The 27,594-nt window shown below is 32.7% G+C and overlaps 1 protein-coding gene across 1 annotated transcript in view; it reads right to left on the reverse strand.

Annotated features, from left to right (window-relative positions):
* LOC130447761 (tetraspanin-2A) overlaps window positions 1-27,594 on the reverse strand; it is a 207,612-nt gene that overhangs the window by 48,782 nt on the left and 131,236 nt on the right. The window contains exon 3 of the mRNA XM_056784748.1: window positions 2,204-2,380. Within this exon, the coding sequence (XP_056640726.1) occupies window positions 2,204-2,380 (177 nt within the window). The remainder of the gene's footprint in view (window positions 1-2,203; window positions 2,381-27,594) is intronic.

Here is a 27,594-nt window from a genome sequence, read left to right on the forward strand (position 1 = left end):
TTCCACACAAGCTAAGTATTCCAAATCAGAATTTGAAACTTTCTTTTTTACTTTTTCTATTCCTTGTCTTTTAGCTATTTTCATCTTATCTGTTTCCTCTCCTTTCCTTTACCCTTCTTAGTCTCTTGTGCTTTCTTTGTCTTATTTAACTTTTCTTTGTGTCCTTCTCTGGACGTATCTATGAGAACACAGCATTGTCTTTTACGTTGAGGGCGGTTAGTCAATTTTCGTGGTGGAGCTTTCGGGTAAGACCTTATTTTAGATGGAGAGAAATCATTTTACTTTTGAATACCAGAAGGTCCAGATATCGGCTCACAGTTCGATTGACCCCCAGGTAAAGTTGAAGTTTCTGGATTACAATTTTCCATGATTTCACTGATACTCATATCTAAGGTACAATTATCAAATGAATCTATATTAGTCAGATCTGTTGTCGAGCTGGAGGCAGTAATGTTCATATCTGTTTCAGATTCTTTGTTTGCAGGATTTGGCTGATCTGTAACATAAGTTGGAGCAAAATCTGAATCTTTACAAATATCTACACTTAGAGGCCATATGCCAGTGGCTTTAAAACCATTCATAATATTAGAATAATTCATTGATATGGCAAAGAATCCTTAACGATCCCAGGAATGTCGTATACGGTCATCGTTTTCCCTTCGTTGTTATGCATCCATGCTGTCTGTGTTCGGCTTAAGTAATTCTTGAATGGGCCATAAACTCCAACATCCAGCGACTACAGATTATGTGAACAGTGAGGTGAGATAGCATGATAACATGACTTTCTTTTGCTTTTTTCACCTCTGAGATGTTCAAGTGTGAATGATTGTCAAGTAATAGGAGGACAGGCTCTTGCTCCGACGGTCTAACAAACTTGATGAAATGATCCAGATATAAAATAAATTCTTATCATAGAACTTATAAGTAACAAGTTACAATTTGCCCCGTTAAAGTGTTACAACCTTTAGTGTATTTGTATAAATCAACAACTGCGAAACAACTTGAAGTCTACGATAATCAATTTTGTATAAACAAAAAAAGTCTGCACAACACCGCTTCCTGCGCTCTCCGGCGGGGTACTGATCAAGCTTATACGATAGAAAGGGGATTACGTAGTAGGTTAGGCTGAAAATCAAACGAATGTTCTTCTATTATGTAGGTAAAAAATGCTTGTTACTACTTTCCCCTGTTACAACTAGCCCCTCGCTCCCCTAAATTGCTAAGGGGAAATACTTAATATTCTGATGTTTTGTTCATTAGTTGATTATAGTATCCTTATTATCCTTTTCTTGAATATATTGTTCATCATTTTTTCCAAATATTTATTTTCTTTCAATTAATAATTAATGTAAACACGCAAATTGTTAGTGTCAAATCATATTTTGATAAAGACTGAAAGTTTTCGAAATGCTTATTTCCAACAGGTTTAAAATAAAATAATTTAAAATCAGAAGAGACCTAAAACAAGACGATTTAGACACAACATACAAAATAAATTTAACTGCAAATGAATGCAGTGATTATGTTCACTTAAAAAGCATCCCTGTATTGGTAATTTTATTACATAAAATATTGTATATAGCGTTGCATCAAATCATGTGTCAATTTAAAGATGCACTTCCAAATTTTGAGCCCCCATAAAAAATGTGAGAAATATGTGAGAATACATTATACTTATTTTTAACTGGGCTAATATGGTTTTGTATTTGGGTACGTTCCCATATAGATACCTTGAATAATAGACCTTTGATTGGCTAAGTCGTGTAATTTAAATATATTATTCTAATACTTGTAGTATCCTGATTTTTATTATACAGTTCGCAATAAAAATTTACACATTCGCTCTGATATCTAAAATTGTCCGTACTAATACAGTTGTTGGAACAAACCTTTTCCAAAACATTACTTTTGTCGTTAGATTTAATCTAGCGAGTTGGGAATTTACAATGCAGACAATTTTATTCTTCAGGTCCCAGTAGAAGGATAAAATAAATTCATTCTCATCTCTATTCCCTCAAACTCTTATATAGAATAAGAAACATTACTGCATCGCACCCAGCATCCATTTATGCATTTCACAAACTTTGACTTTCGGAAAATGGAATATTCCGTTTTACATAGCAGGATTTTACAAAAACTCGAATTGAATTTCATTCGAATGGAAGAGAAACTAGAAAAATAGTAAAAAACAAACCACACTTACATTTTCTTGAATCATGGCGAGTGTTTGTTGGGATTGCTCGTGATGAGCGTTCATGATTAGAAGTCGCATACGTTCTCGAACCCATGGTTGGAAATGGGAATCTCTAGCGCTGTTATCCAAAAGAACTGCAGAACCAGATAAACCGAATATGAAGCCGAGCACTTGGGTGCCTATGTACTGGAACAAAGATAAAACATATATTCAAATTTCATCAATGAATAATAGTTTGTTGAGTTGGGTATAGCTGAGGTGATATATTTTGAGATACAAAAAACTAAAACAGTGAATAACAAGAGTGCAATTCAATTAACTCATAGCGGGGACATTTTTTCTTAAAAAAATCAAATTTCATGGGCAAATTGTATGTGATGGTAGTCACTGCAGTCAGAACTACTACCTTTAGAATTGTGGCAATCAAAAATGCAGTGCTCTAGCTCCTCACGTTTCGTGATATCTCGTAATGCTCACCAAAATTCACGCATAATTATAAATATAAATATATAACTCAGTTCTGTTCACAGCTGTTCAATTATTAACCAATATCGGTTTTGACACTTTGTAAACTGCGACTACACTAAAGATCATTAGCATTAATATGTGGCTGATTGATTTTCAGATTTTGATATTTTGAAAATTTGAGCAATTTTTTTCATAAAATAACCTTATTTTTATACACTCAACAGCAAAAAAATCACTTCACTTCATATTTTTTTTATTAGAAGCTAATTTTCAGTTATGTGTTTGTTTTTGTGGGTATTCTAGTTATTACAAAGAATGTAGGCTCCAAGTCTATTGAACTAATTCCTTCAAAATTAGTAAATGATTGGATAAAACTCGGATTTGATGTATTTGTCTTCAGTTGACCTGTCGGACCTATTCTAAACTGTGAGTAGTTTTTCGCACATTTGATTATCCTACCAAGACTTTTCTGTGATTAGTAGACATGTTTTTTTATTTTGGTCCAGGTTAATGGTTCTTTCAAAATGTTCACACAACCCGAGCTGATGCCTTGGCCAGAGAAGACCGAAGCTTACGGTACATTGCCGAAACGTTGGGGTAGCGAAGTCTACCATTCACTTTGTACTCCGGCATCTCCAGGAGACTGCTAGTTACACTTGGAGGGCACGCAGTGGGCGACCAAAGACAACAACGGCAGTTGACTATCAATTAATTACGCTTTTGGTATTGAGAGACCGACATTTAACGGCTTCTGAGGTTCGGGAAAGACTTGAAGTGGCCCAAAATACACGTGTAAGTGCAGACACAGTGCGACGGAGACTCAGAGTGCATGAATTCGTATCAAGGCGACTCGCGACAGGGCCCAAGCTCCTGGAAAAGCATTGAAGAGAAAGGCGATTATTTGCACGCCCGGACTGAACTGATTTTAAGAAATAATGTGGCTCCGACTGCTCGGAGGTACTTCAAGAAAGTCGTCCTTGAGACTGTGGCGATCCCATTTGCTCCATTTATTAGCGATAAATTCATTTCAATGCAGGATAGTGCTAGTTCACATACCGCCAGAATTGTTACCGAATACTTCGAATCACAGTTCTGGACTGGCCTGCACGATCTTCTGATATGAATCCCATAGAGCATTAGCAGGATAATTTAGCGCGGTGTATTAGACGTCTTCATCCTCCTTCTGGGTGACATATATTAGCTCCAAATTGCTCTTTGAAAAGAATGGGATGCTATTCCGGTGGAGTACGTCCAAAATTTAATTTCTTCGATGCTTGAAGGGGCTAGAGTCTCTCTTTGCCGTAGCAGAGAGAGAGTAATACCCGCTATTAAATAAATTGTAAGTAAGCCTAATAAAAGTGAAGAATAACTTTTTTTCACAAATGTGTTAATTCATAATTTTTTCTTTATTTTGTAAATAATCAATAAAAATCATCTATTTTTGGTATATTTTATTTAAATAACCTATAAAGTAACCAATTCTTATGATAAATTGAAAAGATTAATATATTTAACAAAAGTATAAGTCCAAAACTGAGTATTTTTGCTGTTGAGTTTATACAGAGTTTTGGAAAATCTTTTGTTAAACATTGGAATAAATGCAAAATTTCCTACCAAACAATTTACCAGTGTATATTAGAATGGAATGTGATGATAATTATAATAAATTGAACTATTCTACTACATTCCTACTCCACTCTTTGAGCATGAGCACCCTCTTTAGAATCGATATTAAAATAGAAGCGGGAATTTTAGCCAACAGATATTACAATTTTTGAATTTTGAATTGAACGTATTATCTAAAAATTGAATTTCACTTTCATTGTTAACAGAAATACCGTTTTTGTTCAACTAAATCTTTTTATAGTTCCAAATATTAATTTTAAGTGAAGTTTCTATTGAACCAGAACGTGTATATACGGTAATCCCCTAAAATCCCACTCCGAATGTTGATTTTTTTTATATTGAGTCCATAGTGAAATAATCTCGAGATCAGTTGCATTCTATCGACATATTATCGCTTGAGTAGTTCAAGTAGGTTTTCCATCGTATCACAAAATTCAATCTGCTTGATATTATTCTATGAAAATATTTATATCAAAGTAATCAGAACAATTTTTTTTTTCAAAATAATCTGAGCAGTTCTTCGGTTATGTAAATTTGTGCACCAATTTATCTGAATGAACAGTAGGAGCAAAAAAAATTATTTATAGTTTTTGCCAATGTTCTTTGGCATTACGAGATTACATCCCCAATATATCGGTTATCTCTTCTGTTTTGTATACTTATTGAATGTGAATCTTTACTTAACACTCACACTGAATTCTGTTAAGCAGTTAAGTTAAGATTGAAATTTTATTATTGCTATATAAAATATAATTGCCTCTACGAATACCAACCAATTTTCTTAGTTTTATCCTAAGTTCTATCCCTATCCTTATCTTAAGTGAAGTAACCTGAGCAAATGGAAGTGAATAATAACTTTTAACTTGGCATTCTTTCAATCTATCTTCTTATTGTACTTTATAAAACTCTTTCCAAATGGAGTAATCTTATTTCACAATTCCTTTATCCACCGCTCCCGATCAAAGTCAACTTTTGATAAGTATTTTAAACTTTAGAATTCAAACTTGGCTGAATAAATTTCTGTGTAGCATTGGAAATGTCAATGTAAATCTCGTTTTCGTTGGTTTGCTAATTTAAGTTAAGCGTCCTTTGTCTACGAAGAATGTACAAATAAAAGACGTATTGAGCGCTAATAGATGACACCCACACTACAGGTCAGATGGGTTTAAAAACTGCAAGAAAATACAACAACTATAATATTTACTGTAACAAAGTTAGTAAGGAAAATACTATATTTGTAGATAAAATTACTTTCATCAATAATTCCACGACTGTAATGTTTTTTTCCTTTTATCATATTAATTTTTACGCTTCCCAATTCTCTCTTCATTCCTTCATTCCCCTACTGATTGGTATTGAATCAAACCCTGTTTTTGTATCAGAATATCAAAGTGAATTTCACATCATTACTATAGATTGTGATATCAATTTTAATTGAATTTTTAAATATTTTATGAAAAAGTTTGTTCCTAAATTTCATTTTATATAACCTAACGAATGCTTGTGTAACACTTGAAAATTTTGACAAAAGAGATTTTACTGATGGTCATTGTCTCATTCATATTGAAAATCCCTATTCAAACAGTATTAAATACAACAGATAAAACAATAAATCAAACATAATTGGTTGTTACTTTGGATGACATTGAAAAAAGCTAAACGCAACATTTTGAATAATATATTTCATTATGACGTTTCTGCGTTTCTCAATTAATAAATTTTTTCCAATTCACCTATATTTAGATAAGTATCATATTGAATAAAGACAAAACTGATAACGTCGTGCTTTGTATTGGAATGTATTCAAGCCAAAGAACTAATTACGAAGAAAATACTGGTTGCTGGAGTGAAAAACTTATTTACGGCTCAACTAATTTGATTATGAAACTTGAATATTGTTATATTAGGTAAAAGTTCACTCAAAGAATTGGTCATTGGGTTTTTAAAGAAATAGAGACAATAGAATTGAATTGATAGGAAATTTCATGTTTTTAAATAGGAATATCATAGTAATTGCAAAAAAATACAAAAAAGTTAAAGCTTTTGAGTGAACCGAAATACAACAATTACACTTTTTTTCTTTCTTTTTTCTTTTCATCATTTTGATTTTCTTCCCAATTCTCTCTCAAATGTCCTTCAGATTGGTATTGAATCAAATTCTTTTTTTGCATAAATTATTCGAATACTTTGAAAAAACTAATGGTGGATTAAATTATTAAATTTATGAGAAATAATTAATACATATTGTGCTTTATTTGATTAATGATTCGGAAAAATACTCCAGCGTCGAGAATTTGATAATATTTCTTCTAGAAATTCCAGGAAGCTTCAGTAATACCCTTCTAGCCGATTTTACTGCCACAATATCAAGGGAGTTATATGAATCCATTAGTGGAAAGCTGCACTTTCGAGAAGGCAATGTTTCTCCTGATTATACAATAAAGTCCTATTTGCGATTATCTCTCGGGTTGTAGTAAAAATATATTAGAATTTTTATGTCTTTCGCTTAGCTTTTTTTAAAAAATATGTATTCAGAAGGTTGTTTCTCATAGTTTAATTTTCTTCTATTCACGCGTCTGGTATCTTAAGGGCCTTCTAAACGACAGAATATGATTGTGATGATGTTACGACCATTCCAACATCATAAAGTCTCTCAAGACTTGAAATATTCAATTGAGAGAAGAGAGCTTAAAATGAAAACGCATTGAAGATAGCATATGAGTTTACGTTCAAGTATTCATTCTAACGACATTGTACGTTAAACTCTCCTTTTTTATCACATAATTCTAAGTTTTTTGCATTTCTGATCTATTATTTATGGAGATTTTGGATAATTCATTTTCTTTTTTTTATTTGAACCAATTTATGTGTGCGTATTTCAGTAACTTAATTAAAAAAGCAGGTAATCTTCTAATTTGAGTAAATTCAAAGTTATTGATGTGAATATCATGAATAAATTTAGTTAGTCAAAAAATCTTGATAACGCTCTGAGTTTTATCGTGGAATTTGTTACCTATTTCTTACATCAAGATATGACTTATGTCATCTCATAAGTGAAAATCATCTAATTTCGTTATCAGAGAATCAAGTTGCAGTGCAGAATTTTTTTTTATTTTAAAATCAGAATCACAAACTTTCAATAGGTAAACTTTTTTATTTGTGTTATTAGCTGAGCATTCTCTTTTTTAATATTAATTAAACTATATTCACTATTCCGATGTTGGTATGACTTTGACGCTCCAGGCGCTTCACAAGTTTTAATGTAATTTCTTGAATCTTTGCTCAATAACTTGTTTATTGATATATAACTTTTTAGGAGACCCTGTATACACTTTTAAAGGTGTATATAAATCGTAACGTGTTGAACAATTTTTCTTCCAATGTGACAAACATAAAAACAAAATTATGCAGCATTTCTCTAACTACATGCCTTAGGCGGTCGTATGTTCATGTGAGGCCGTTCGTATCCAGATGATAGATGGGTCAAACGACCATCCATCTCCAAAGCGCATTTGTACGGCATTGTCAGTAACAGCTCGAGGTAGACATGTCCATACACGCCCCGACGGTAACGTATGCATACCCGACTCTTTGGGCGATAAATATTTACCCCCAATTTATTTCTGGGACGGAAAGGCCTACACACATGTCGTCGAATCTACGTTGGAAAAATTCGGCTGCGAAACTCTAATCTAATATGTTGCCGGTTTTAGTTAAATAGAAGATAAAATGTGTTAATTGCAAGAAATATCGATTTTTCATTAGAACTAATCGACGTTTCAGGTTTTCGTGATGTTTCAGAATTAGATGGATTGTTTTCAAATAGGAGAACCCTAATGATGAGTCATTTATTTCATATCAATATTAAGCTATCACGAAGCAATTCATTACACTTTTAAGACGATCACTGATTTTTTAAGGGACCTATAGAAATGTTAACTATCGCATCACTATTGAGGCATCCACTGGAAAACCACAGAGACAACAACGACGTTACCATCACTTATCTTCAATAAATTTTTATTTTTTATTGACATATGATTTAACGAAGAATTGAAGAGAAGGAGAAAATGAAAAAATATACCACATAATCACCGAAATAGGTGAATGACCAATATACCCACAGAATGGAATATGGCTCTAATCATTCCATTCCTGAAAAAAGGAGAGAGAAAGCTCTGACACAGATATAGATCAATAAAATTCCTAATTACAATTTGATCATTTCCATAAGAGATGAACTATACATCCAAGAGGAACTAGAAGACTATCAGTAGGGTTCCTGGGCCGGCAGATCGACAATATATGCAGTGCATGCGATGTCACAAACAGTATAAAAGTTTTATGAACACGGATGGACATGCATATGATATTTGTGAACTTAAAAATTCTTTTGACAGCATCAACAGAAGAAGTTGAGAACTGGTGATGAGAAAAAAGGTTAGGTAGATGAAAGCTCCCTCGCTGTTACAACGACTTTGTGCAGCATCTTAAATAAGGAAGTAGGGATGAGATGAATATGAGAAAGACGTTATCCTAAAACAGATAGTAGGAAATATGCAGATGAACTGATACTTCTGTTAGAGGATAAGAGAAGCTTAGAAGAACTTAAAGTGAATTTGACCGTAAAGCTCGGTGAAATGAAGGCTGAAGGTGGATATCTAAAGAACAATCCAAGTATGAGCCTCCAGACTTGAACGACGGGGCTTAGCTTAAGCCAACGCTGGTAAACCCGGACTTAGCTAACCAATAATGGTTCAAGCCTGATTGAAGTCTGGGTAACCTGTCCATTCCATAGTCAGCCAGGTTCGGCTGAACTCTAAGTAAACTTGCCTCGGCCATCCCATGTTCACCGAAGCCTGGCTGACTTCAGGGTTACCCGACATCGGCCATCCTATAATCAGCCAGGCTTGCCTGAACTCTAAATAACTATATAAAGTTTTGTTCTAATATCTTATCTATAATAGATATCTATCTAGCTTTCAACATGATTTTTTATGAATAAAATTTTTACAGGCAACCAGCATGGCCCAGCGTTGCAAATCAGTATTTAGTTTATATAGGCATCCAGGACTGGTCTAGGCTTAAAAACCAAGCAAGAGACATTGTTATTATCCCAGATTCCCACCAAGGCTGTGCCAATAATGGCTTCTAAGCTAGGGCTAGAGACAACTCTAGTACATACTTGGACCAAGTCTGGGTCTATACTGAACCCACCACAGAATCCACCTATATGGAAAGTATTTGTCGTTAGCTAAGGGAAAGACGAATAGTAAAAGGGAAATCATTGTGGAAGGATACAATACAATTACAAATAGTAAGCTGTATGGGTTTGACAATAAACGAGGCAAATAATAGAAGCTTAGGAATGGTGAGGAAAACCAGAGCAGTAAATAGAGTGTACTGGAGATATGTAAAGTGTCTGAGGATTAAAGAGCTGCAAAAGGACGCTATGCTGAAAATACACATCAGTCATTACATACGAAGCCGGAACCATTTGCCTGTCAAAGAGGACGAATAGAATCTTTGAATATTTTGAGGAGGTTACTGGTTCGGTCAAGACAGAAAGAATATACCTGAAGAGGTTTATTAATCACGAGATTGGGAACAAAGTGAAAGAGTCTGATAAAGTGACAGTGATAAAGATCCAAAGGTTTGGATATATACGAGAACAGATCCGAAAGCCCTCTTGCAAAAATTATTAGAGTGGTAACCAGCGATAGGATGATCAAGAGGTCGACCTGAAGTACTGGAAACAAATCGTGCAGTAGTAGTGGAAATAGGTAGAGCGAGAAAGAGCTATGCTGGAAAGTGGAAGGTTAATTGATTCACCGCAAAATATGAATCCACAGAGCTGAAAAGGGCGGCTATCATCCACAATGGATGTAATAGCAGTATAATTACGAGACTATTTAGATGTTTTTAAAAAATAATATCAAGTAGAATCGGAGTGAGATTAGAACAAAAAATGTGGTACAATTTTTTCGTTCTAATATAAAGATCTAGTTTTCGTCCTGTCAGATAACTTCGGTTGAGAAAATCCCTCTGTGTTAAATGACTGTGCTGACACTAATATACAAAAATCCAATTATTTTAACTCTGGCGCGGCTTCTATCTTATCACGATAGGAACAAAAAAGGGCAAAATGATGATTAAATATCTTTTAATTACCTCAAGAATTGTTGCTATTTAGGGAACAATGAATTATATAGATACAAAAAGCCATTTCAGTTTATCTCATTCATAGAGTAAAATTTTTTGTGATGTCAGAAATAATTTATTAATTGTGACGGAAAGACAATGGGAAGTATTGGCAGTGATTGAAAAAGTATGCTCAATCATAGCCACTCATGTCTCTTAAACACAATATATTATTCATCGAACGAGTAGTAGCTATTTGTCGCGTATGAAATACTATGTTTTATTCACAGAAATGACAAAAATAAATAAAATATTTTATCAACATTATATTATAATTGATAGTAGTATTATTCCGATTAAGGATTTTTGTCACCTGTCTTATTATATTTGTACCTTTTATGGTAGTGGTGCTTGTCAACACTTTGAATGTTACAGTTATTCTTTATAATTATTGCCGCCATTCTCTTTCCTTGTTTTAAGTTGTTCTTCATTTTATAGTCGACATAACCTTCAGCAACTACGTTTAATTTTCACCCTCCAAGCTTTTCCACGGCTGTAATGTCACTTAACTCACAAAAACTATTGCTGATAATCAACGATATGAAATATACCAACTTGTGTTCTTATGGTAGCTAACTTCTATATATATATATCAACTTTTTGAATGGCGCATGATTCAAGAATGAAGAATTTAATATGACATAAGGTGACTCTGATGAGAAAAATTTCGTAAAATTCATCAGACTCGTTAAAGGATGTATTGATTTGGTCCTGAGACTCGTTCTTCTGCTTAAGGCCCCTTCATCAGATTGAATTCTCCCAGCACACTTCCAGTTGATTTCCTACCTGTTTCCATAATATCCATAATTTGAAGCAGTACAGCATTGTTGGACAAATAATTTTTCTATAACCTATAATTTTTGCTTGAATTGATAATATTGGTAATCTTCAAGTTCCATACAATTTTTCCAGCAATACCGTTCAATACCTTTGTTATAATAAGAATCGTCAAGCTCCTCAAGATAGCCATTAACTGGCATTATCACCTCTTTACTTTTGGAAAATATTTGAGCACCGAGCCATTTTTTCAAGTCTGGGAGCAGAAAATAATCCAAGTAGGCTAAATCTGGCGAATAAGTTACTTGAGGTTGCAATTCAAACTTCAATTCATTACTTTTGACCTACTGTCTGTCATTTCTGGAGTCGTAACCTTATTTGGTCGATCACTGCGATGCTGATCTTCGCAGATCATAAGAAGGACGCTTAAACTCTTCCACTGTTACTGTTGATAACGAAGGAGCATCTTGATTCAGAGTGGAATCTAGTTCAGCTTTTATATTGGTTTGACTAATGCCTTTCAAATGAAAGTATTGTATCACATAACAATAACCAATTATTTCAATGTTTACAAATTCAGTGAAAAAGTTCACTATTGATAGCTGATGCTGTACTGTGTGTGATGCTGTGTAATTTCTAATACAGTGATATTTTTTAAACAACTACCGACATCTCTAGGTGAAGGTAGGGATCATCCTTGTATAACACGACTCACATTGGTTCATGTTGTTTTGCTTCTTTTTCCAATGATCTTTTCTACCTCTTGAATATATGTATTTCTGTTTACAATTTTTACCATCAGATATTCAAATTGTTTTACTTTTCCTAAACAATATTGCTCTCTTTTGCACATATTTTATTGATAAATTGTTGTTGGTGTTTACCACGTCCACCATCTACCATTTCGTTTTCTGTACATCTATTTTCACTCCTGATCCAACTATATCATTACCAATAATTATTATTGTTCGGTTATTAATACAATCATTATTTGGTGTCTTTTTGCGTATTAATCTGTTATTTATTATAGATAAAAACTTATAAATTTGGAAGATTTCATATTCCATGTTATTCTTTGGTTGAAGAGAACTCAAACAGTTCAGAATGATTACTACGAATGTATCACTTTCACTCTATTGAATACAGCAAACTGAGATCATATAACAGCTTCACATATACATGCTACTAAATCCCACGGGATTTTTGTGGCACTAGAATAAGCTTTGAGTTACTTTATATTCTAGGTACTTCGCTCAAGGCACAAGGCGTGTAAACTTAAACTCAATATCGATATTTTGAAATACCGCTATGCATACACTCACAATATATCTCGAAATCCTATAGTTCCGATCGGTTACATTATGATATATTGCTTAGTAGTTATAATAAAAATTACTTTTTCCGATTTGAAGATTTGAATTGAAAGTATATCAAACCCGGAAGCAGAAGTTTATCAACTTATGAGTGATTCTGAAAGAATTCTTTTCGGTTTTTACACAAAGCTTTGTTAATATCTATTTCTTATGCTTGTTTTGAAATAAATAATAAAAGGGAACGTACGCGGGAAAAAAATATTTAAATCGGTGTTAACTCGACACCCTCAGCTTCTATGAATACATTTTAATTCTACGGATGGCTGAGCATTGGGGAATGAAATGTAACCCTTTATTCCTCAAACTTGTTAAGTTCATTCCGACAATTTCTTCTTTGAATTTGAACCGCACCGAGAAGACATCGGTGTGCATGAATTATAATAAATTTTGATCCGTTGAAGAGACATTTCTCGTTACATTCAAATGGGATCCTTTATAGTAACTTCCCTATTCACATGTAAGTTTATGCCAATAAAATTAATTGGATGAGGGGTTATGCGATAAGGGTACAGTTAATTTACCATCAATGTGATTAGATTTTCAAGGTTTAGTATGGATTAGGAAAGTTTTCGTTCATAGATTACTAATATGACCAAGTTTATAATTTTTTGTATGAAATTTGGGTATTCTCAGTAAAAAATTGATTAATAAATTCTCCGATTGTTATAAAAATTAATATTGTGTTTTACATACTTCTATTTTTCATTGTAAAGTTTTAATCATTGTTTGTCAGGTTTAATTACTGAATTTTATTATCCTTATTATTATTGACAACTTTAATAGTATTGATTTTTTTAAATTCAGCAGTATATTCAAGCACAGAATTCATAAGTGATGATTGTTTTATGCAATAAAGTTCGTTATATTTATTATTATTGGAACCATGAGGAAGCTACGAACCAATATAGTAATTAATTTCTAACCAAACAATTAGACTTTAAATTTAGTATCTTAAAAAAATTTACGGCTCACCGTTTTTTAGATATGATGAATACAAGCAGAGACAATTATTTTCATTAATGTTAATTAATTGTAGTTAATGTTAATGTTAATCATTGCTTCTGTTTATCTTTTCTATTTTGCGTGCAGACGATTTTCATTTTCATTTTTTTATAATTCTTCTAATATCCTGTATAATATTTTGAAGCTTCACATGTTTGTAACGTTTATCTTAATGTTTTTTTTAAATTAACTATAGTAAAAAGAGTGATTCAATCTAGGATTTATTTAACATATTTCTACATCCCATCTTCTTTTACCAATAGAAATCAAAAATAACAACATAAGATCGATGGTCTTCTTCACAAGACCAAGATGATGTAAAGTATCGGGACTCCTTTTTTGGACAAGTGCAAGTCTGTGGAATCAGCTATGTTTTACCCGAATACTACAAACTACAGAAGTTCAAGATCAATATCCTCAGGCATCTCCGCACAGCAGGCTCCACTCGAACTACTCAAATGTGAAAGAGTTGCTTTTTACATAAAAAAGCCAGAACTTCTTAAACTTTTACCTGTTTTATCGGTTTTCAGTACCCATATGTATTTAAATTTTATTTATGACGACTGTTCTCTGTTGCCCTGGTGATTGATAAGGTGAAAATGTCTATACTTAAATTTTAACACGGAAAATCAACAGTTTGGAAACAAATGAATTACAAAAGTGATGGTTCACATTCTTTTAGTTGTCTCTGGTTAATGATAGGAAGTTTTTCTCTACCTACTAGTGTTAATTACACACATTATGATGATCAAAATTATTAATAATAAAGACATTTCCTTCAATTTTTTGAACATTTCAAGAGAATAGAATAGAATAAAATAGAATAGTATTTATCACATTTTGAATTAATGAATAGAAAAAAGGCTACAAATATGCTGAAAACATTCAATACACAAATACAAAAAAGTGAAAATTGTGTTTCAAAAATACATATTATACAAAACAGAATACAAAAGAATGAAGAAAATATGAAATTTATCACTTAACCGAACATAACTACATTACAAAAATGTAATTTTGATTTTTAATTTTTAAGGTACCTAAGTTCAATGTTATTAACTGAAATTTCAATCTGCTTTTTATGTTCACATTTTAAACAAGAAATTTGTATATTTATATCATTTAACATGTTTTGTCATTATTCTGAAAATGCCCCCAGTGACAGCCCAAGAAGATACGTTAGACTTTATGTATCAGGTAACATCTTCATATCTCGTATCAACTGCTTCTAGGTTTTTCTATTTTGTCGACCTCATTACAAGTATGTCATTAACCAATTGCAATTATAGTTTCAAGTCACGATCCAAATATGTTAATTATTCTCTCATTTAATCATAAACATTTCGCAAGCTTTGATAATGTCTTCTGTCAGAGAAACGCGTTTCCGCCTCTATTTTCGCCGCGTGTGAATTAATTACTTACCCAAAGAATAAGGCGTTTTTCACGACAACAACGCCGTCACCTCAAAGAATGTACATCCGTTTCCTTTCTGCAAGGAATAAAAGGAGCTACCCCAGAAAATGTGCAGCATTCGTAACCGTAGACGCTCTTACATTTTTCGCGTCTACTTATTTCGCGACAAATATAGGACGAGTTATTCACGAAATAACTGTCCTTTTGCATACAAAAGAAACAAACGATGATAAATCTAGTTTCTCCTAACATTTGCGAATCTCAAAAAGGGATTTTCCGTTTAAGGACATGATAAGTTTGACAATAAACAAATTGAGTTAGATAAAATTCTATGTTTTAATATAAGAACATAATTTTATGGTTGAAAAACCAAAGGTGGTACTAAAATTGTTGTGACACCCAGTATAATATCTCTGAAGTGAACGTAGAAAAATAATCCTGTCTACAAATAAGTCTGGTATAGGTATAGTTGCTCAATAACATTGGACGCTATCACATATGATATATTACATTCATTGGATAAAAATGAGATGAGTGTACTTGTATATGTTTGAGGAAGTTAGGGAATTCGGCCTACGGCCGAAATAATTGGAGATATCGTCATATGCCCTTTCTAGACATGCCAAATGCTGAAATTCACTTTTTGACCATGTCGCAAAATACAAAACTCCATTGAAAAAGCCGTTAACGATGGAACACAGAATTACTGAATAAACTTAATTAACGATGGACAATATGGTCAGAAAATGACGGTGCGCGGAAATATCTACTGAGATTCCTGATGTCGATAGGGCACGTTTGGCTCCTCGTAATGTTTTGGCTGTTATCGTTAGTTAAATTGATTTAAAAATGGTTTCATATCATTTTTCTTACAGCCATCGCAAAGAAATACATTGAGATCAATAAATGTACCTCTTGACATAAAATTAAGTCTGTGAACAATCGCCACCCACGTTTCCATACGTTTTTGCCATTGATCGAAGCAGTGCTGGAAGTCTTCTTTGGTGATACCTTTAGGAGCTTTGCCGTTTTTTGCTTTACCGCTTCCATCCACTCAAAGCAAATCTTTTTCCAACTTTTCTAACCTTGCAAGTAGACCTGTTGACACAAGAGCTTTTGGTCAGGAATCAGATTTTTTGGCACAAACTTTGCACAGACTTTTGTCATGAGTAATTCCTTGTGTAAAATTTTTTTAACCGTTTTTTATCGGCATTTACAGCCTCGGCAATCATCCGGACGCTCATTCGACGATCTGTACGCACAATTTGGTTGATTTTCGTCACTGTTTCCGGAAATGAAACAGTCACACGGTGACCTGGTAACTGGTCAGCTTCAGTGCTCTCTCGGCCCTCACTAAAGCGCTTACACCACTCAAAAACACGCGCACGAGATAGAGAATTGTTCCCACAGGACTCTTGCAACAATTTATAGCCCTCAGTTGAATTTTTTTGAATTTAACGAAAAGTTTGAGATTGCTACGCTGCTACTTTTTTGCGTCACAAATGCTTTTCGACACGAGAAAAAAATACGTTCGTTTCAAAATGCTACTGCACAAATACTGTAATAGTAACGGAAACGTGTTTTGGTACGTGCATAGAGAAGATATCTACATACCAAACGCACTATTCGTTATTTACCTCACTTGTATAGGGCGCCCTCTAGGCGCGCAGTCTCATTATTTAATAACCAGACCTCGTATCTATGAAATACATTATTTGTTCAATTTGAAATAAATCCTTTGTTCCGTTCAGCATCGGCTTATAACGTATATAGGCATTTCGGGATGTGTTTCAATAATGTTATTCAGATGCCGAATAGTATGGCTGTTTCGGCATCTAGCATGTCTGGTATGGATCTATTGCGATATGTCCAATTATTTTGGCCGGGGACCGAATTCGCTATCTGCCTCCTACATATACATTGAATATTCCAAAGCATTCGATATTTCAAATCACAAAATCTTTCAGGTAGACCTCAACAGGATATGTCAGATGATGTTTAATAAACTGACGATACAACAAGGTGTCCCTCAAGTGAGCCTCTTATATACATTACACACTTCTAACTTTCAGACTCAACTTACAAATTGAAAATGCCACATGTATGCTAACGACTGACATTCAAACCTTCTAATATACAGGAGACTTTAGACAAAATAAATCACGACTTCTCTGAAATTATTTTCATCTCTAAGAAATATTTATTTAGAATTAATCCAAGTTTGTCTAGTGCATTTATTTTTAACCCTGAAGTACAAATAGCAGAGGTACTCAATTGAATGTAATTGCGACTCACTTTTAGCAATACTTTAAATATTTGGGTTTGATAATCACCAAATCACAATTTTAAAAACATATAACTTAGAAAGCGTTGATGTGGTATTTGGGACATCCTTAGACAAAAATGATACTTATAAAATTGAAAAAGTCAGAACTCTTGCTTAAAACTAATCTACGGCATCAGACCAAAGGAAAGAATCTCGTTTAAACTATCATGGTACCGTATGACTTAGTATGTACAAAAAAAGAAAGCTTCACAGTCTAAATTTGAACCAGTTTTTTGGGAATGTAAAATATGTAATCAGCTCACATAATTGTTTTCTAGTTGGTTATTATTCGTACCTTGACAGCTCTTGATATTTGTCGTGAGCAAATTTATTTAATTAGTCATTTTTTAGAAAATTTAGCTTCCTACAACTAACTATCAAATCTATTATGTTATTTGAAAAAAAAGCTTCTTAGACACTTCATGAATTAGAATTTCACTATTTTTGTTTAACAATTTAGGAAACATATCTGACAATCATGATTTTTTGTATTTTCATATATACCTGAAGTTCAGAAGTTCATTATAAAGTGAGAATATGTATAAAACAAGCTTCAAAATAATGTCGATATTAAAATTTAGTACGAGTAAATTCTTGGCGATTGTGGACAAACAAATCAGGAAAAGCTGACATACCAAAAGACAATTTGCTAACTGGAGAATCTTCTATAAATTATGTTCGTTGTAATAAAAGATAATACAGTATATTTGACTTAACACTATTCTATTCGCACTTCTCGTACCCAATATTCTATAATCAAAGCTTAACTAAAAAAAATTGCGGCTTGAAGAATTTTATGACGTACTAACAAGTTTTTCAGAGCTTCTTAACCTTCTGTTTTGGATTGTAAGATCTCCTCAACGTAAAAGATATTAAAACTCATATAAGTAATTGCTTAAATGAAAAACATCAAAGACTTTCGGGATTAACTACAAAGCTTTCTCTTTATAATATAATATCCATTCAAGTATGCTTAATTATTCCACTTCGGAAAACAATTTTTATTTAAAATATATGAAAGCTTGAAATTTATAAATCCCTACTTAATATTTATTTTCTGAACTGTATTAAAACATATTCGCTGTATAATGAATACAAATGGATCTAGAAGACACTAGATACAAATTATTATGTAGATTTAAAGGACTAAGCCGGTTTAATGTGTAAACTTTCTATCACTTTTACTTGAAAATCGAATAGAATACATGTTACAACTTTGTGAGACTTGATCCGGATTAGTTGAATTACGTGTACCAACTCCAGACTATGAAAAATAATGCCAAATGAAATTGTGGACTCTTACTACATAAAGATCTTTAGACGAATTATTATTTCAGTTTTCTTTAAGGATGGGATAAGAAACCCACATATTTTTCTACATAACGTCTTTTCGGCTCCATATATTTCGCCTAGCGATATTCATTAAATTTTTTATCCTTTGCATCATATGTACTCTCCCTTTTCTTTTATTTTCCTGTAAATTATATAATCACTGAGCTATATTCCCAATTTAAGATCAGAAAATATTTCAAGTGAAATCTGACAACCTACGTAGTATTCCCATCTTCAAATCATCAAATTAGGCAATTGCATGACGGATTCGTGACCTTTTAGGTTCTCAGTTCATTTTTTTGCAAAAAATAAGTTCGCCAATTCTGCATAAAAGAATCTAGGGGACAGTGTAGGTGAAGCGAAATTCAAAATTTTAGTTATGATTGACATTTAGTTTTCATCGATAAATTTGAGTATCCAAGAAAAAACACAATATCTCTTGTCAATGAATTTTATTTCAGACAGTGAAATTATGATAGAATATAAAGAGAAACTTCATAATGAAATGGCAAAATAGCCTTCCTCATCATCAAGCATGATGTATTCTATTCAAGGATTCATCATCTATTCCCTTATATACCTTTTCGCTAGCTACCTGAGCTAGCAAAAATGTTTTGGTGAAAATAATTCACCCTTTTAGGGTAAGATGTTTCGTTAGTAAGTTTCTTCATCACAAAGCTGTAGAGGCTTCATTATACCTGTAGGTACGTGATCAAGCCTGGTGAATATAATATTTATTTTGACTCCACTGACTTTCTAGCTGTATTCTCATTTCTGTAGAAGACGTCTCCTGGCACTGACAGTACATCTACGAATTTAGATTCAGGACAATTTTTACTTCGGGGTTTCAGTTAATACATTGCTGGTATTCTTCTACTCGTGGTCTTTCTTGTTCCTCCAGTTCCACATTCTAATAAAATGCTTCAACGTTTTAAAAATATGAACGAAAACTCTTTTTGTTGGTGACAAAAGATGTGAACAAATCTCTCGTCAAGATGTAAGCATTATCCTATCCAGTGGGTTTTGATATAACCGGTTTTGGGAACATTGACGCAAGAATTTGCTATGCATTATTGCTGCGAATAGGTAAGAATGCTAGTAAAGAGCTTAATACAATTGAAACAGCGAATATGGAAGATTTGGACAGCTTTGCAACCAAATGATACGAGTGAAACTTTTTGTTTTCGCTTGAGGGTAGGCATCAATATTCTGCGTAGGTATTCAATATACAAACTTCCAGATAATGAGCAATAATTGAACTTCATTGAACTAAAGGATAATTTACAAAATTAACTTCACATATATTATCATGAATTTCGTAAAATCAAATTGATTCAATTGAAAATACTACTACAGAATGAGTAGACTGCAAAAATAGAATATCTCGTTCCCTAAGGATATATAATTAATTGATTCATCCGATATTTCAACATTTCCTTTCATTGCAGGAATTATTGTCGTCGTAAGCGAGATACTAAGTCAATAGTTTGATTAAACGTTATTGAAAATCATTTTATCAGAAAACTCCATCAGAACAGATGAACAAATAAACAGACAAACTCTCAGACAAACTCTCAGGGTGAGTTAAATAATGGGTGGTGAAAATTAATTACAAAATTGAAGTTGTTCGGTTCAATATAACTTGTAAGAACATTAAAATCTTAACTGATTATTGTGAGTAAATTTTATTATTGTTATAAATTTAAACATATTTTAGAATGTGAAATCATAATTCCAGTCCCAGACGATGAATATATAGGTATTTGAAATCTCGGAATATATTAAAGTTGGTACACTTTGATGCTTTCCCAGTTTTTGACAGTTGTAAAGCTTCCCGAATTTCGCCTTCTTTTAGCGTTCCTGTTTCTTAGTTATGATCTTAAATATCATTTTACCATAATTTGAAGTCTTTCATCCACTTATTTATATTAAAATTAAGACTAATTTGTTCTCTTTCTTCCTTTCTAATGTATTTTATTGTTTTCCACGTTATTTCCTCCTTCGTTCCTCCAATATACCGATCAATCTCTCCATATTTTTTTCCAAGTTTAATTTTCACTTTTTATTACTTCTTTTCTCATTTCTCTGCTCCAGTACATATACAATTTCCTCTATTCTGTTTTATGTGAGTTTAAGTATATACTCTAGGCTGTTTTTTCTTCTTTATTGGTTTGTTTCTTGTTGTTGTATACCATTTTTGTATTCTGTGTGACTTGATTTCCTAGAGATTCTTTAGCCGCTTCTTGTATGTATTTCTTTACCTGTTTAATAGTTTCCATGAATTGTGAAAGTTAGGAAATTATTATGGAATTATTCCATCATTAATTCTTTTCACAAAACATTACTGAAATGCAAATACTTACCTATGCTAGACAAATATGAGTGATCTGAACTTAATTCTGTATCTAGTAATAATAGCAATACAATTCTACACGACAATGTTAATAGTTGGCTGAAACGTTGGACCGATTCCATTATTCATTAAAGTGTAAATCCTCCTGTGATTTTAGAAAATTTTACTATACCAAAAGCATTTTAGCTAAGACAAACCTTCTCTGAAACATGCGTTAAATTGCATAATTTATTCTACTCAAAATTCATATGCTTCACAAGTATAGGATTCATAAGATGCTTTTGGAAAGTTTGTTCATAAATTACAATAATTGGTATCAAAATCTATGACAGCAATTCCATAAGTTTGTACTAGGAATGCACTTATGTAACAAAATATGACAGGAAATTTTCATGAAAACTTAATCGCTTCAACTTTGTTGTGTAATAGACATTCCATTAAAATTAGACTATAGGATACGTCACGTGTTGTTAACTTCTTACATCCGCCAAAGTTGTTGAAATGAGCTTGGTTAGTATGCGCATGAAAGCAGAAGCGGTGAAGTTTTCTCAACTGATAGTAATCAAATAGTATGCTAATTATACACACTAACTTCATACTGTCAATGTAATCATATCACGTATCTCTTATGATATTCTCCTAGCCCAATTTTTATATTATTATTTAATTAAAATGATTAGTTCTTTTTATCTACAAAATACATAAACATAAATAAATAGTACGGCATTACGACTATATTGTGGTTGGATTCGCGAAATTTGTATTTTATCCATTTCTTGACGAATTTTTTCCTTTAATTAGAGTATTCATGTAGACTGAATTTTTAAGACCATAGAATATTTCCTCTACGGGAGATCAATTTACTCCAATTACGGGTAAATTGTCATTACATGTTGCGCGATCTTGTTGCATCCATGATCTATTGTTGTAACCCTCAAAATGATATCACAGTGATTAAACAGTATCTAATAGCATTTTCAAATATTCTACAGAGTGAACAGTTACTGATCATTGTCACCCAAACAGTCAGTTTTGGAAGTATACCTTCGTTGTTTTGATTTAGAGGGGTTGTCTCTCTATAAATTTACTATTTTGTATGTTGATATGCCTATTTAAGTGGAAGCGGATTTCGTCCAAGAAGAAAATGTTTATCTTAAACGCTAAACAAAAATTTTTTCATATGAAATTATTTCAATAATTATTTATATCTTGAATGGATGCAATCTCACGCAAAATTGTACGGGGTGCTGCCAGAGCAATTCATTGTTACTGAATTTCCACGAAGCTAAAATCCTAAGTAGCACTGAGCCCTCCCCTAGCTCGATTCAATCCTAGACTTATTACAAAAATTATTTGTATGTGTACCCCATGTAAGTGGAAAACTGAATCTTTTGGCATGAAAGACTGTTATATTTGTAAGGTGAATTTCAAGCAATACACCATTGTAATTGTATCTGTTTTTGGATTAAAATTATATTAACTACTACAATTTTCAAATAAAATCAATTCACAACGTAAGAGAATGACTTTTTTTTTTGATATTTTGTGATAATGACACTGTACTGCTAGCATGCGGGTATTTTAGCGACAAGAAGAAACCGCAAATGTGTTTGCGAAGCAGTTGTTAGACATTGGGAATAATAAAGTCGCAGTGGACACCCAAATCGGGTATACAGATCTATGTCACATCATAGACTTAAGAATTAAGAATCTTCTTCCGGGACAGTTGGTTCCCTTCAAATCAGTTGACACTGTTATGAACCAGAACGACGTAGTCAACTCTCTCACGAAGTTTTTAAATTCACTGGAATTACCTTAGTAACCAACTCATAATTTGCAGTTGAAACTAGTAACGTCAATCAACCTGTGCAATGGAACAAAACTGGTTGTGAAAAAGGTGATGAATAACGTCATTGAGACAACAATCATAAAAGGAAAATAGAAAGGAGGAATTATCTTGATCCCGCGTCTAACAATGATTTCAGCGGATTTGTCTTTCGATTTTAAACGTTCACAATTTCCGGTAGGTCTGGCCTTTGCGATGACCATAAATAAATCGCAAGGTCTGTCATTGGAGCTTCCCTGTTTCGCGTCAGGACAATTATACGTCGCGTGTTCGCGTATCGGAAAACCGTCATCTTTGTTCATTTACGCACCTTAAAACAAAAAAGACAGTTTATCATAAAGCTTTGAATCGATAAACATACAGCCTCATTACTATGTGTGTCTGTCAATATCAAATCGAAACCTTATAAATAGCCAGTATTTCAGGAAAACTCTGTTTTGTAAGTAAGCAACATCATGTATAATTAATAATAAAACTTCATTCATACCGAGCATTTTTTTATTTGTTTTAATAAGAAAAGAATTCCTTCTGTTTGCTTTAAGTTTATTTGATACAAAAGTTCTTTTATTTATCGATTTAGGTAGTACGAAGTCTGCTGGATCAGCTAGTCTATAACATAAAAATGAATCTCTGTTACCATCGTAATTTAATTTTACTATCCTCAAACAAGTATTACGTAAGAAAATAGAATGGCGTATTACGTTATTAATGTTTTATGACGTTATATTTGAAAATAAATTCAGTCTCTGTTATTGAGTGTACGAATACCTAACTATTCGTAATATCGGTTGCATTGTGTTATTTTCGGTAATTTTTATGAATTAAATGGATAAACAATCATTCAAACGAAACTCATTATTTAATACTTGTCATTCTGCATCTGTTCCCGTTTCCATGCCAATGCTTTTGGTTGGCAAATGAGTGTTTTGTGTGCTCTATTTCGGAGTTTGTGGTATAAGTTTCTTGGTTGAATGGGTAATGTTCGTTATAGGTTGAAACGTTATCCGCATCTTGAGCTCAACAACATAGCTATAAGGATCTTCTAATTAGCGTTTCCCTGTGTAATATACGATAAAAGCTAATAGGAGAATATTTTGTATAATATTAGTGTTGAAAAGTGAGTTTGAGGTATGTGAATGGAGCTATTTAGTTTGTATATAGACTAATATGAACATTAGTTTGTTAAAAATTATAATTTAAGTCAAGCAGCACTTATTGATAGTCATTGATGATCGTTTTTAGGATTAAACAAATGTAAAAGTATCAGAATTGAAGATGTTTTACATCGCTGAACGAATTACAACTGAAAGAGAGATTGCAGATATGATAATGAAAGTGATTTTTCAAATACTCTATCTCCCACTAACGTGAAACTAAAGAAGAAAAACTGTGTTAAGCTGCAGGGACAGGTTTGAATTCGGAAATTTCTTTCTATGCCGAGGACACGTTCTCAATTTATGTTCCCGTTTATAGTGCTCCCCAGAGCAGAAAAATCAATTTATCTTATTGAACAAAGAGGGAAAAGTGTTCCAAATCAAATAGAGAAACAGCTGAATGAACATTTTAGAGCTCGGAAAGGAATTAGATAATCACGGTTAGTTTTCCAATTACTTGGGAATTCGAATGTTATTAAAAAGTTTAAGCAAATTTTTCCTTCTATGTTTATCGGATTATAAGAAGAGGATAAAGACTAGAAAAAATTGTATACCACGAAAATAAGGTTCAAGAAATGATAACCATGCAGTTCACGAATGGAATTTCTAATAAAATAATTGAAAAAAAAAATGACAAATATATTATTAACATAAATGATTGTTTTGAAGATATGCTGTGTAATTAACTATTCCTTTAAAAATTGAAAAAAATTTATGGCGTCGCCGTTATTTGAACAACATATTTATTTAAAATTGTACAATTGAACCACACCTAAGTTGTTGTGCAAAGGTGGTAATATTATTTTTTCGGGGTTAATCAAATGTTAATTTCTCACATTTTTTGCCCAAAAACATAAACAGTTCTTAGCGGTCATGTTGCTCTTACATAATGTTCGTTTTTCTTTCGTCTGCTCCACTCTCATAAAAAGTAACAGTATTTCGGTTTGTAGTCTTCAAACCAAAGCAAAAACTTTCATATCCGCACAGATTCACAATTGAAGTTTGCTGTATCCTATCTTTTCCAACACTAATTTTATAATGTCGTATATCTCTTTTTAAGGAGCTCCATAATCTAAAGTTGCTGTTGGAAATTCGTTTCAGTTCTGGAGCTATACAGCCTTTAGACACAACTTTCAGCTATCAATGAATAATGTTTACTTTTGTTCATAACAGCAAGCCGTTGATGTCATTACAGTACACTAAGTCGTATTCTTAAAAAAATCAACAAACGAACTGTGACATTTACGGTACACAGTAACTTTAACCCCCATCTTGAGCAGATTCCACTGTCTCAAATTTCGACTCAAAACTAAATGGTTAATCAAATGCGGTGTTTGAGGACTAACAGGAGTTTTAAATTCTGCTTGCACTTTATTCAACACTATAAACTGGAGAAGGATCAGGAGCTTCTTCCGAATGAGGGATTTTTTCTGATAAAGAAGACACCTCCGCGTATTACACCATATACTTCGAATGGCCTTCGATATTGGTCAAGCGATTACTGGTTCACTAAAAGGCATTGCTGAATATTGTCCACTAAACCTACCGATAAAATTTCTGTGACTCGAGATACAGCAAATGTGTGGCATCCAATAGTTATCCTTGTTCCCAATACGAGCGTGACAGTTATGGATGATTAACGAGTGACAATATATCATACAAGTACCAAAATTGGAATGTCAGAACTTTATCATTTGATATCTGAGTTTTTGGTAGCTTTGAACGGTTCTAACCGGGTGTTGTCCACTTATTTTGATAATTTCTTTGATTTATGAGTGTAGTGATTAATAAAGATCCATCCATTGTGACATGGTTGTTTCTATCTATTTTATGAATATGTCAATATGCTTCTTTCCATTCTTGTTATTAACATAAAAAATGGTTTGCATCCATATCTCGGACTTATTGAGTAACTCAAGACATTAGTAACACAAAAATATTGTTACGAACTCGTCCACGACATGGACAGTGAAACCAGTTTTATTCCGTTATGATGGAAGAGCCAGTTTCGAACTGCGGCGGTTCACGAATATAGTTCGATATTATTTTCATACACAGCGGCGATATACATAGTTAATAATCTGAGTCATCCCGAATATAAACAAGTTGAAATGAAATGAATACTCTAAGAATTAGATAACTGTCTAGCAATAGGTCGTAGTGTTTAGTTTAGTGAATAGTAAATAGTTTAACATACTTACTGTATAAATGAATTGAATGAGTAAATAGAAAACATTGTTTATAAATCCACCTCAAGATTCGAAAAAACTTTATATTATTCAGGAATTGTTCAATAACATCAAATATATCAGAATGAAACTATGACAAACGTTAATATGAACTCAAAGCATATTAAATTGAAGATATATTGGCTGCATGAAATGTGAGGTTCCTAAACACGGAAGATGATTAGGCTGAAGACATATAGGTATTGAAAAACCACTAATTTATCAGTGATTCCACACCACTTCAATTAAATAGATAGTTCAAAGTCTGACTGTCTAAAGTTGAGATTATAGTTTTCCAATTCAGTATCCCAAAAAAAAATTTTCAAACTCATCTAATAAATCAAACTTTCATAACTGTGGAAGGAAGATACCTGAAATTAAAGTTCCATTTATTAAGAAGCTTTTACATTGGGAGAAGAAAACTTATTCTTTGAATGTTATCTCCTCTACCAATTGCTTTAGTGAAATGGAAAACTTTTGTGAGCAAACTTTCACAAGTCTTGTCATAATACTTCAGTTTAAACTATTTGTGATTGCAAAAATTTTCAATAAGATACGGTGACTCATAAAATGGATTTGCTAGTTCTCATTTGTTGTATAGAAATGACTGAAAAAATGAATATACACTACAAAATAATGTCACTGTACAGATGTTAACTTGATAAGAATAGTTTCCCAATTTCATACTACACCGAAATGCTGTGTTTTACTTCATTCATTGTCTGTTTAAGTAAAATTGATGATATACGAGGTATGCTACTAAGTTTGGACATAGACAAAAATAAAAAAGAAAAAAATTGGCTTTGACTGTTAAAAACTCGCATTTTCGTGGTGGAAAATAGTTCGTAGTCTGCGATTGGTTTCCACGATTTTCTTAAAAACTTTTGGCAAACAAATTCTGGTATACCATTGGAAATAGAGCGTTCTATGCTGCTCTGATAGAATGGTGGTAGCTTGTCCAGTTATTCAGAAAAAACAAGTGACCATTTGCTTCGAAGTTCTTCGTTTTGTTGGATATGGCTCGTCTTAATAGACCCATACAGTCGATTATTGTTAAATTCTGCGTTTATATACTTAGATTCAAGATTATTTATCTGTCACAATCTTATGGTAATCTTCTGAGGCACCGCGATTGAATTTTTTCAGCATTTCTTCTCATATTGAATGTATGCGAATGAAATTAATGCCCAAGTATGCTTCAATCTCAGGGAATGTCACATGACTATCTTGCAATATTAGTTTACATAGAGCATCTATGTTTTTTGTCGATTTTAGACGATCTTAGTGAAATTCATCCTGTA

The sequence above is a fragment of the Diorhabda sublineata genome, chromosome 8 (assembly GCF_026230105.1).
Source record: "Diorhabda sublineata isolate icDioSubl1.1 chromosome 8, icDioSubl1.1, whole genome shotgun sequence".
Classification (NCBI taxonomy): domain Eukaryota; kingdom Metazoa; phylum Arthropoda; class Insecta; order Coleoptera; family Chrysomelidae; genus Diorhabda; species Diorhabda sublineata.